The following is a 12,424-nucleotide window of genomic DNA, read 5'->3' on the forward strand; positions in this document are numbered from 1 at the left end:
TTACTATCAATAAAATGTTGAACAGGGATTTTTTTTTTTTTCATATTTCTTAAATAACTTCAGATCTTTTTCATGTTTTCAGAAATGTGAAATTTGCAAAAAGCAGTTTTCTGGATAAGGCCCAACATCTGAAGCAGAAAGCAGTTGCTGTTTCTCCAGTTAGTTCAACTTCAAAAGAAACTGAGAAAGCAAATAATGTGAGAATTCTGACATACAGAGCAGACAAAACAGGCACCACAAGTGGTAAGTTCTGAATAAAACTATGGACTAGGTTTGAAAAGGTAGATATGGAATTCTGTTTTTTTGTTTTGTTTTGTTTTAATATTATTATTATTAAAAAAAAAATAGCTCAAGGTTAAAACAACAAAAAAAAAGAGTTATGGGACCTGTACTTTATTCTGCTCCACCATGAGCTTTCTGTGTTTCTTCAGCAGCTAATAAAACTTTATTTTTTAGTTTCCTTAGCTAGTAGTGTGAAACAGGGATGATGATGGTCCTTTTCTACCACTTGGAGTGTTCCAGGGATGAAGTGATAGATATTTGCAAGGGATTTAGGTGTGCAATGATGACATTTGTAGAACAGTTAAAGAGTAGTGTTGGAGCTAAACCAACTATTCCAGTTGCGAAATTATCAAGCTGTTGTATCATATCACTTGCATTGCTTTTTCCATTAGAGGCCAGGTTTTGTTCTGTCATTTACAGTCCGTTTTTCTTTCCAGTGCTAGTTCATTATGTTAAATGAACAACCAAAGCCCTACTGTGTGAGATTTTGCTCTCTCATCTGTAGCCTACAATTGCTGAAGGCCCTGTAAAACATGGGAGGAGATGATAACCACTGTGACAATGGACACTAGAGCATATATTAACTCATCCATGTTAAATAGCATGCTTGTCTGGCCAAAAACCAGCACAGCATCACAGGGTTGCAGCAGACATTGCCCCCAGTACAGATTACAAAAAGTACATTTGCTTATCGATAAGCAGCACCGGGCATGAACGGTAACATTTAGTTGTAGTCTCGTTCCATCCAAATAAGTGAATGCACTGATAGTGTCAACCAAATCTTTACCTGACAACTGTTTTCTGTTGCTGTCCGCTGTGGCAGAGTTTGGTGCTCCTGCTTGTATGGACAGACCTTTTCAAGAGTAGGAAAGAAAACACTGATGCAAAACAGGGCATGCAGAGCAGCAGGCAGGCATTCTGGAGCCCTCCCGTGTGCCCCTATGTGGTGGTAGGCAGCTCCGGTTGCAGCACAGGGGTGTGTTTGAAGAGCTTAACCCTGAACCACATCTGCTCTGTTACCTTGCGGCGCTGGTCAGGACTTTCTTTCCCATGACTCTGGAGACTCGTGACTTATTGTCATCAGTTCCACGCAATTATCTCTCAAACTTCCACATGCTATTTCTTTTGAAATTAAGGCAGTAGGAACTTTTATTTACGAGCTTTCAATAAACAGTTATGCACTTTGTAGAGTTCTCTATGTGGGTTATCATTTTGCTTATGTTTAGAGTGGACTGCTTTTTCCCCAGTGCAATTTTGGTACTGCTAATATTTCTTGTCACATTACTATTTTTAAAAGCTAAAACTTCAGTAATACGTTGCGTGCCTCTCTTTCCTTTCATTTGAAGTGTAAAGGTTGTCCTTAAAACATTCTGCCATTCATTTTATTGTAGGAATAAACCAGGACCACCAGCAGTAATATTTTTGCATTCTTCTTCTAAGCTGCTTTGTTCACTTGCTATATTTTTTGTCAAACTTAAACTACTTGTGCTGAAATTTTGTGTTTGCTTAATAAACTGGTTGGACAAAGCATCTGGAGCTAGGATTTAAATACGTGAGGCTGGGATTCACCGTGCTTTTACTGTTTGGGTAAAGACTGGATCTGGGCAAAAGGAATTCTGTGAATAATTACTCAGCCTCTAATAAAATGACAAATAGTAATGAGTTTATCATCTTCGTGGTGTCCTTGTGAGGTAAAGGAATGACAATATTCCTGTTTTGTAGATGTGAAGTTATAAAATACAGGTTTCTGGAAACAATAGAATACATATCACAAAGAGTACCTTAAATGTGTCATAGTGCATATATGCAAGGAAGAATAATAAGGCGGCAAAGATAAATTTAATTTTGGTAATTCCATGAGATTCTAATACTTGCTGTTGCAAATTTAACTTTCTTGTAAAGTAGGGATACTACATACAGTATAGTGGACTGTGCAATGGAAATTTGAGCATATTGAAATACTAGCTTAAGTTTGTGTTAAAGTGTATAATTGATACCTTTTTCTCAGGACGATACTGAATTATGCTACCTACAGCAGTAAATTTTAAATTACTTCTTTGATTAATTGCAACAAAATGTTTCCTCCTTCCTACTCAGTCCAACCCTGCCTTCCATCAACAGGTAGAAGAGGTTCTGGTCCTAAAAGAAATAGTGATGCTGCTGTGGCAAAGAGCTATGGCATGGCTTCACTGCAGCTGGATGTCATGCCTCTCCTCTCAGGTATTATTCTGTTAGGGAGGGAGCGACTCCCTGTCTCCTGCTCTGAAGTGCCCGCGCTGGTGGGTCAGCCTCATGGAAACTGTCATGAGATCCCTAGGGAATTTCATGTTCTGGATAAAAGCTGCCTAGTTCAGAAAGATTTGGGATTTCCCTGTTCAGAGGTCTGTGTGCTCTGAAGGGCAGGATGTCAGAAATAATTCCGCATTGTGCATCTAAGTTCTTGTATCCTGTTTGATTTGGAATGTGTTGAAAGTGGGATATTGGTCAGAGTAGAGTGGATTATTTCTGTGGTTTTCTGACTGTAACTTGTTTAACATTCCTTATCAATATATATTGTCCTATTTTGGTGTGTAGTGAGTTAAATCTCCCCTTTGTTCTGTGCATGCAGACAGAAATAGCTATATGTCATGCAGCATGGAACTCAGCTGCTGAGTGAATGGATGTGGCAAAGCTCCTTGCAGAGAAGCCAGTTTGTTTAAGGGTGCTTGTTTACCTTTAACGAAGAGTTTAATTCTGAAGAAAAGTCTTGGAACTGCTTTTATTTTTGTGTTTATGCTAACTGTATATTTGCTTCTATAACAGTATTTAATCTTGTATGTTTCAAAAGGAGAAAAATCAGTGATCAGTCGTCTGGCAGAAAACAATCCTAAAGTTTTAGATGCGTATGTGACTTTCACTGTGGAAACACCTCTTCTGTCTGAAAGACAAAAACATGAATTGAATCCACTGATTATAAAGATTAATTCAGCTACCTGCCTCCCAAACACACCTGTGCCAATAGAAATGCTGCAGGTAACACATACTGGTACTTCTTTCTGAAACAATTTCCTTGTTACCCTCAAGTAGTTTTGCTTAAAATATGGGCATGGTTTTAAAGATAACTTTCCTTATTTATAGCAAAATTGGAGAATATGGCTAACATATTTCCTGAAAACCATGTGGCCAAATTCATGCCTGTGTTATTACAGGCACTGGCAGCAAAACAACAATCCTTGTGTTTCCAAGGGCAATAATTTATGTATAGTCATCCCATTTTGATTTCTGAGCAGTGGATCTTGAGTAAGAGAGAAGATCTAGTTCAGTCACAGCGCTATATTGTTTGCAACAATTTGCTGACAAGTCAGTAGATGCTGACTTACTTATTAGAACAACTTATATTCCTGTGTTAAAAATATTATCTAACTTAAAAAAATAGCAAATCTTCCACCTCTTAAAAAATGCTGTGCACAAAAGAAGTTCTATATTGGTGAGAATATAGTTTAAAGTTTTTGGTCTTATATTTGTAAATTTTGTGAGATGAGTTAGAAAGTATATCCTCTTGTCAAATAGTTGCATTTTTAGGTTTAAAGAAATGATATTTTAAAAAGGGTCTTCTGTGAATATTATATATTGTTGATGTGAAAGTGAAATTAGGGTCAAAGACTGTTGTGGCTTGAGCTCAGAGGTCATCTGAGCACCACACAGCTGCTCACTCCCCACTTCCTCCCCACTCACACAAACCCAGCACAAAGACCTTTGCTTTCAGGAGCTACTTACTTTGTTGATCCTCGTCTGAGGTGGAATTATAAGGGAACTTGAAAGATCTGGTTCAAATTTCATCAGCCTGGTCCTTAACATTAGTAGGATGTCTTGTTGTTGTTTCTGTGAAAATAGTTCAATCATATTATGCCAGGAATTTAATAATGGCACATATAGTTCTGTGGTAGAGTTTTATACCGCAGGGCTTATAACAGACTAGGTGAATTGGATTAGCATTTCTGAAGAGAAACATGGGAAAAATGTCAGTAACTGTGCAACATAATAAATAACAGAGACAAAACCACTCTGTAGTTTCTAATGCAATTTGCAGAGTCACCACAGAAGTTTTGACTTTGTTTCCCTTGTCAGGTGGACTACTGTATGAAATAATGAACTGTTTCCAATTTGCAATTGTCAGGATAGTCCTTGACAGGTAGTGTCCACTCCATGCGGGCTGCTGTAATGATGATGGACACTTACATGGAGAAACCACAACAAATATTGTGGAATGAATCTCCCTGTTTGCTTCCCCAGATTTGTAAACAGTTGGCTAATAATGGAGATCACAGCTTCTAGCTATAGGCATTTATTTTAGGCCTCAAATGCTACAGATAAATGCATACAGAGAATCAAAAAAGCTCTAGGAGCCATTGCAGTCCCCAGCATGCTCCTTTAATGATCTAGAAACAATGAGAGTTTTTCTGACATCTTTGGAAGGTCAGTAAAGTTGAGGATAGGCAGATGAAGGGGACAGTATATTCCCAAAACCCAGGATCCGGGCATGTAGAATGGCTTCTTTGTTTTTTTGGAAGACCATAGTTTGTGCTGTGAAGTACATCCCCCAGACCTTCTTGAATAGGAAAACCAATTGTTCTGTGGGGTTAAAAATAAAAAGGGAAAAGCTTAATGATGCAAATACCTGTTTCTCCTCATCTTTTTGTTCTTTAGAGACTGTGTGTTCCCACCTACTGCAAATACAAATTTCATAACTTTCCACCTCATCGAACTCATGGACAAGTCCATGGAACTCATGTCTACTTTAAGGATGTTAATGTACTTCTAACAGGGACAATGAAACCTGGGGAATTACAGAGTTACCTTAGAGGTCCACCTTTGGAGATTGAGGTTCATGACCGGGACAGAAACATGGAAAACACCACAGAAAAGCCCTGTTTGTTTGGGGAAGATGAAGCAGATGAAAAAGTGGGTAAGGTGAGCTTCCTCGCTTGCAAATCCACAATCTATAATTCTGCTACAAGGAACAAAGTGTGGCATCCTCATGGGGTAGCTAAAGTCAGTCTAACTGATTTATTGGTGGGTAGAAAGTACTTGACTATCAGTGCTCCCATTCATAGCTGCTCAGCTCCAAATACAGCTGCTTTCAGTGAGGAGGATAAAAAAAAGGAGATGACAAAATCAGTGAGTAGTTCTTCCCTGCTACCTATGGGACATTACCTAGAATCAGACTCGCTTTTGAAAGTAAGAGTGGAAATAGCTGTGCCATTGGGAATGCATGCAGAAACTGCTGATGCTCAAGTCACAAATTGCCCATATGGTTATATAATCTACATTTTTGACTACAATAATTCATCTTTATTACATGATTTGGTGGAAGAGATTACAGAAATCAATGCTAAAGCCCTCCAGCTGGACTGCTATCCTGTGCACTTAGTCGGAATGGCTCTTGCTGCATTAAAACTGAAAACCACGCTTAGGAAAGTTTCTGAGTTGGATGTTGTTACTGGTTTTCACTTACTGGACGGAGCAACTCATCTCTTTGTCTTGGAGGGATTAAAAGACAAAGCAATCAAGAGACTATGGGATAGACACTTTGAAAGGTAAGAGATTTTGAGGTTTTTTCATCAGTTATTTCCTTAGATACAGAGCTTTATTTGATTTATACATCCCCCATCCCTTTCTATACAAAGCTGATGCTTCCTGTGCGGTTGTAGTGGATATGAGTCCCAGTAGGTGCTTCACTTGAGGTATAATCTTCTCATCACATTACATCACAGATCATCCATGTAGAGATAAAATGAGATGGATGGCAACACATACTTTTTTTTTTTTTGTTAAGCTGCTACTTGGTTTGTGGAAACAGAACTATAATCTGCCAATTCTAAATAATAAAAAAAATACTTACTGGGATCTAAAACAAAAATAGTCACTATGAGGGATCTGGGCTTTGAGCTGTTTCTTCTTTTGAGTTTAGGGGAAAATGTGACAAATTCAAGGTTAATGTCTCCCTGAAATTTCATGCTTAAAAAAGAATTGATTTTTTTTTTTTTTTTTTTCCCAGCACTACAGCATGTTGTTTAAGCTTTCCTGTGGTGGTTTGTTGGGGTTTTTCTTGATGCAAGTCACTTCATTGCAGTTACTGAAATTATTTATTGCGTGAAAAATTGTCTCTTGTCAGTGCTCACCTGTAACCTGACTTGAAGCTTTATTTTACTGCTGCGGTATGACTTTTGATATTTCTAGTAGAAATATTTATATAATGCTTCTGTAGCTATAAAAAGGCTGGTAAGGGGCACAACACGGATGAAATCGAGGTGAGCTTCCTTCCAAATGTTTGTCACATGGCTTAAAAAGAAAACATATGCAACTCAGTTACGTCATGAGGGTTTTGATATTTTCTTTGTAATTTTGTGCAAAATAATTTTTTCAGAACAGTTCATATGAAGTGAAGGCCCTAAGAGGTTCCATCTAAAGGAAAAACCAAACCAATTTCATTAGAGGGAGTAATTGTCCTGCAGAACTGAGGAAACCCAAGATGCAGACTGATTGTTTTAACCTTGTCACTGGGGTACTTTGTTACAGGACTTACAGACATGAAGATGGACAACTGGAAATACTGTATAACTCACAACTGTCTTTTCATCAACGCCTGTATACAGACCTGGAAGCTATCTTTTATAATTTCCGCCTCTGTCAGCCCCTCTGCACTATAACAAAACAATCTCTGCTTTATGTCAGAGGTGTGGTTCCTTGGGCGTGTTTCCAAGCCTTGTCCAGGTATGGCTTGTCCAGATTCATAGTCAAGAGATTAAGAAATTAAATGTTAGCAAAGTAGAGTAAATATTAAGTACAAAAAAATAATACTCCTGGATATCTTTTCCCTGATGAAAGCAGTCTGTGGGCCTGATGGGTAATTCAGATTTTAGATCGGATGTGGCGAGAAAGAAGAACATGGTTTTCTACCTGCTGATGTAGTGGTAACTTGGGATTGGTGAACCCACTTTTAGTTTGGGCATGAGTTTATAATTTGTAAAGAAGAGGGGTGTATCAGTAGGATAGTATATCAGAAAATATTTGAAAATAATACAAACAGAAGAAAGAGAAAACTCCCGTGTCAGAACTATCATCTGGGAAAGATTTACTTCTCTCCTCTGTTCTCATGGAAGTGGTGTAGGATGGAGGAAAGGAGGAGGCCAAGTAGGAGTTAATAGACCCAGAAAGTCACTTGAACTAAGTGGAGAATTCTAAAACTGTCTTCCTACAGTAACTAGAGAAAGGAAAAGTTTTGTGAGAATTAGGAGAATATGTTTCCTCTTCCTGGCTTTTTCTTTTTTTTGTTTTGTTTGGGTTTTTTTTCATGATTTGTTGCTGGGTCTCTACCAGGTTGGCCACTTTGTCAGCACGCAGGCCTTAAAACATCTCTGACATTACATCTCGTGAGATGGATTAAAGAAAAAGCAAGTGGGTGAAGTCTTATGTGCATACAACTCTATATATTTTACTAAACTATGAAAAAATTTCTATGCATGTCTTTTTTGTTCATTTATTTGTAAATTAAAACACGTCTATTGAGAGGTGGAAAAGGGTACCATCCATCTTTGATGCGAGCAACTTGGGTTTGGAAAGCAGCGATGAACTGTGATTGCTTTCTTTTTTGCTAGAAATAGACTGGCTTGTGTAGACTAACATCTGAACTGAAATCCTTCAAAGCTTATTTGAAATGAAAGGGGACATTTGGTCCTGCGACAAGAAAGAGTGAATGTCTCCTAGACATCAATCTGATTTTATAAAAAATTACTGTTAATGTGCAATAATATACACACAGTCTCGTAGCAGCCTTCCCCCTTGCCCTCCCACATGTTTGCTTTTCAGTGTTGAATAATGTGTATTACATATGGATTACCCACCTACTACAAGTTTTATTTCACATATGTCAAAGCAGTTGCTGAAAACTGAATGCAGTACACATCTGATCGGGCAGGCTGGTTTTGTGTGCCTGCCTGTTTCCCTTTGTTGGCTGGCCCGTTCAGGTGCAAGAACTGTTTATTTGCTGATGGCTAATGAAACTTAACTTCACTAAGCTAATGAAGAGCCAGGCCTTTACTCTTAAAGCTCTGAAGCATATTCATTCTAATGATCTGCATGCAACTTGGGTACCTCTTCACATAGCTGTAATTGGTTTCATGTTTATTTTGTGCGATGGCAAGGAAAAGCATACAATGTGGCCATCACTGTGATATCTTTGCAAGTCCTTTTCTCCTTTTATTTGTTTCTTCAGTGACTGTTGGTAATACCTTTATTCCTTAAGCTATGTGCTGGCAATATTTGAGGTAGAAAATAACATAATATTGCATATTTTAGAGACTTGGTAGTTAATGTATTACTGAAATTTTATTGTAGTATCTCCTGTCTTAAAAAGAAAAAAAAAAAAAAAAAAAGAGAATTAAATCAGCAGGTTGGCTGCTGTGCATAACTTGCTAGATAGCTGCAGCTCAAGTTCCTGCAGTGAAAGTGGAGGTTTCAGGATGACTGGGATAATTTTAAGTGCCGGGGGTTATTTTTTCCACTAGAGAGAAGTGAAGCTGCAGGAATGATTACTATACTTCACAGCACTCATTGCTATAAAATCAGAGAGAACCTCAGTAAAAGCATCTTTAGTGGCTGAGACAATGTCCAGCTCTTTTCAGGAACTCACCATCACGGACGAGTGACTCATGTCTGCCAGGCTTTGGGTGTTAGTCCTTTTTGCCATGCCCTCATCCTGCTGTGTTCAGTTATTCAGAGAAATACAAATAAATTATTCACCGGAGTAAACAGACTGTGAACTGTGTTCAAGAGCAGTCTCTAACTTGTAGAACTCCTGGGTTTTTAAGTTTTTGGTGTGCTGTAGTCAGTCAGTGGTTTAATGCGTGCACAACAGAAACTGCTGCTGCTTGATACATTTCCTTCTGCTAAAATTATCCAGGAAATTAATTTTTACTGCAGAAAAACTAATGTATGTGATCTGTATGCACAATGTCCAATTTAATTTTTAACGTAGCAGTATAAACTCAATTTGCGTCATTAATGCTGATGCAACTTTGAAATTAATGTTATTTATCAGTTGCATGTATTGTTCAGAAATAATGGTAAGAAAATAATGCTGTTGCAGTAATTTTACAATTGAATTATTTTACAGTACTTTGTAAAGTAACTCTCCTCAAATAAAGAATAGCTATGTGATAAATGAATTAACAAATTTCCATTTTTTGGCGAGGAATCATAATACTACATTTGGCTGTATCACTGTATGTCAGGGCCTCTGCCATGGCCTGAGCCAGAGAGGCAGAGAATTGAATTAAGTGCGTGTGTACAAAGTGTGTGCCGGGTGCTCAATAGCTGACATATATTTAGAACTGCTTTTGTGTTGAGACTAGACTCTTCAGACCCAATTCAGGGAATGGAAAGAAATCAGATGTGAGGTAAGCATAGTCATGAGTAGCATATAGAATAAAAGTTGATCAGAGCAAGACATGAAATAGAGGTAAGGCAGGATGGATTTTATATGGGCCATTCATCAAAACCAGTGTGCATGAAGAGGGTTTGCTTTGTTGCCTTTCCAGCCAGAGGCTAGAGAAATTCAGCAACTGACCATTAACTTGCAGCTAAATCTAGTGCCAGCAGCATTCCTAGGATATTCCCAGTAGGTTTATTAAACTGCTAAACTTCTTTATTGCTGCGAAATGCCAGCATACATGAACTGACCCGAACTACTTAATGAACAGATGTTTCAAGAAGGTTGTATAGTTTTTTGCACAGTATTATTAACTGTCATAATTTGATTGCAGTGAAGTTTTTTTGTGAACTAATAAAATGTTGATGTCTATTTGTAGGCTCAGTTCCCTCTGTCACAGTAAGAGGCTGAGGGATGTAATTCATGGGGATCTGCTGCCCTCAGCAGAAATGATCACAGTCTTGAGTCACGAGTATGGAGTTCCCTTAGCTGATGAGGATCTCTTCACTCAGAACCCTCCTTTCCTCTCATTTTCCTCTGATGATTATACAGTACCAGGAAAAGTTAGCAGAGTGAAACAGGCAGCATGTTCTTCATTAGATAACTATAAGGAAGTGCATGTGCAGCGGAAGAAAGAAATAGCAGACAAAATGTCTTTTGAGAGAAACCATACTAAGGTGAGTAGTTTGCAATATGCGAGAAGCAAGCCTCATCCTTGCAAAACTTCATATCCTTAATCAGCACCTCTTTTGTCTCCTGAAACAATGACTCATTAGACCTAAAGACTTTTGGTAGGGTGTTTGTAGGTATTACACATTCATTATAAAAAACTGCAGCGTTATTTTATTTTGCAAAACTTGAATTGCAAATGTAATTGCTTCTCAAAGGAGAAGACAGTTCTAGTGCTCACAGGTAAACAGAGGAGACTGTGTAAGTGGTAAGGAAACTGATTGTTTAAAGGCCTTGGACTTTCATCCAGGCTCCAGATGCTTGCAGGGGGCCAAGCCAACTAAGATCCTCCGAAAATTGTGCTTCTTTCTCTTGCCGTGTGAAAGACCTGCTTGCCGCTGTGCACCCATGATGACATTTATTCTTAACTAAATAAAATCAGCAGTTGCAGACAGATCTGAGCTGAGCATTAAGGAAATGGTGAAGAATTTTAGAACCTCTTCTCACTTGTGTCCATCCCCCTTCTGTTGCCTCAGGGAAAACATGTTGAAACTAAACCCTTTCCTGTTAATACAGACATCAAAGAAGGGGTATCCTGCATGTTTCCTGGGAGTCTGAATTGGATTTTGAGTATATGCCTAGTTGAGGACTCATCCTGTGGCTTGTGAAGAATAGTTCTGAATGTTTTTTTCCTGTGTAGGTTGTAATACAAAGAGGGTTTGTCTGATATGTGGAAATCTGTGTTCCTGTATAAAGGTACTGTCTTGGAGATGCCAACAGAAATTTAACGCCGAAGTATTTCCTTTTTCAGCCTTAGTCTGTTGATAAAGGAGTAACACATTAGACCAGAAAGGAAGAAATTTTAAGTTATTGTTCCTGGTATTGGCATTTATAACATCATAGGAGGATGAGAGCAGCAGAGCTCTTGGGCCTCATCATTCTGTATAAAGTGTAAAGTTATTTTGTTACTTGTAAAAAGTTAGCAGTAGTCCCAGTGAACATGTTTTAACCAGTGTTTGTTTTATATGTGCTTTTGAATGAAGCGGGTGATAGAGGAACTGGGAAGTCCTCTGTAGAAAAGAAAATATGAAATTATTTTTTAACAGCAGGTAAGGTAACCTTTCAGGCTTTTTGATTAAAAAAAAAAAGGTAAGCAGATGTCAAAGGGAAAAAATGCAATTTTACTCTCTTGCTGTAATTACCTATTATGGCAGAGTCTGAATTCAAAGCTGTAATTTTACTATAAACAGAGTAGAATCCTGATCTTAAGTCAGTGAATATATATGAGAGTTTAATTATACTGTGTCAGTGGAGAAATTTGGAGTTCTAATGAATGGGGTTTCCCACATCACTATATTTGCTGGGGTGTTAATGGAATCATAGAAATGAAAGAAATAATCTTATTTCATTTGAAGGCATCAGCATCAGCTCTCTAGAACAACTATTTAGATCTGTAAGTAGAAGTCATTCTCTGCTGGGTGCTTGCCTTCAGTCTACTGCCATTAGTCTTGCAGAATATCATATGCAAGGGTGAAATGGTGCTTTTTTTTTTTTTTTAATAGAATCTCTTTGTGGAGTATTTTATTAACAAAGAGCTGTTATATAATAAATCTACCTGTAGATTTTTTTTTAGGGTTTTTTGTTTTGTTAAAGATTTTTGTAATGTTTACAGAATCATTTGTTTGTTTGTAATTGTTTTGTAACACTCCGGATTCCCAATTCAAACAGAATTCATGTGTAATCTCTGTTTTCAGGCTAACGTTGGTGCTGTGTGTCAACTCAAAGGAAAGATGAAAGAGCCAAAGTTTGAAACTTTCAGGATTTCTCCTGCTGATGGCAAATCTGTCTTTAACTACAGCTCTCAGAGCCTGAATTCTGCAGAACTTGCAAAGCAACATCTTCGCCAGGAAATGGCAAAGGTAAACTGTGGCTGGAAGATCTTGGCTTGGTCTCTGTCATGCTTTAAAAATGAGAGATTAATTAAATAGTTCTACACTAGTAACT

At 37.9% G+C, this 12,424-nt stretch overlaps 1 protein-coding gene across 5 annotated transcripts in view; it reads left to right on the forward strand.

Moving 5' to 3' along the window:
• Positions 1 to 12,424, forward strand: part of CFAP92 (cilia and flagella associated protein 92 (putative)) — a 45,153-nt gene that overhangs the window by 18,783 nt on the left and 13,946 nt on the right. For 4 of the 5 annotated variants that reach the window (XM_032995805.2, XM_032995806.2, XM_032995809.2 and 1 more), the window contains exons 7-13: positions 83 to 243; positions 2,404 to 2,502; positions 3,110 to 3,294; positions 4,969 to 5,858; positions 6,841 to 7,035; positions 10,131 to 10,428; positions 12,175 to 12,339. In XM_032995805.2, the coding sequence (XP_032851696.2) occupies positions 83 to 243; positions 2,404 to 2,502; positions 3,110 to 3,294; positions 4,969 to 5,858; positions 6,841 to 7,035; positions 10,131 to 10,428; positions 12,175 to 12,339 (1,993 nt within the window). The remainder of the gene's footprint in view (positions 1 to 82; positions 244 to 2,403; positions 2,503 to 3,109; positions 3,295 to 4,968; positions 5,859 to 6,840; positions 7,036 to 10,130; positions 10,429 to 12,174; positions 12,340 to 12,424) is intronic. The other variant, XM_032995808.2, reaches the window with a different exon arrangement.

This window comes from Tyto alba, unplaced genomic scaffold (genome assembly GCF_018691265.1).
Source record: "Tyto alba isolate M040663 unplaced genomic scaffold, T.alba_DEE_v4.0 Super-Scaffold_49, whole genome shotgun sequence".
NCBI lineage: Eukaryota > Metazoa > Chordata > Aves > Strigiformes > Tytonidae > Tyto > Tyto alba.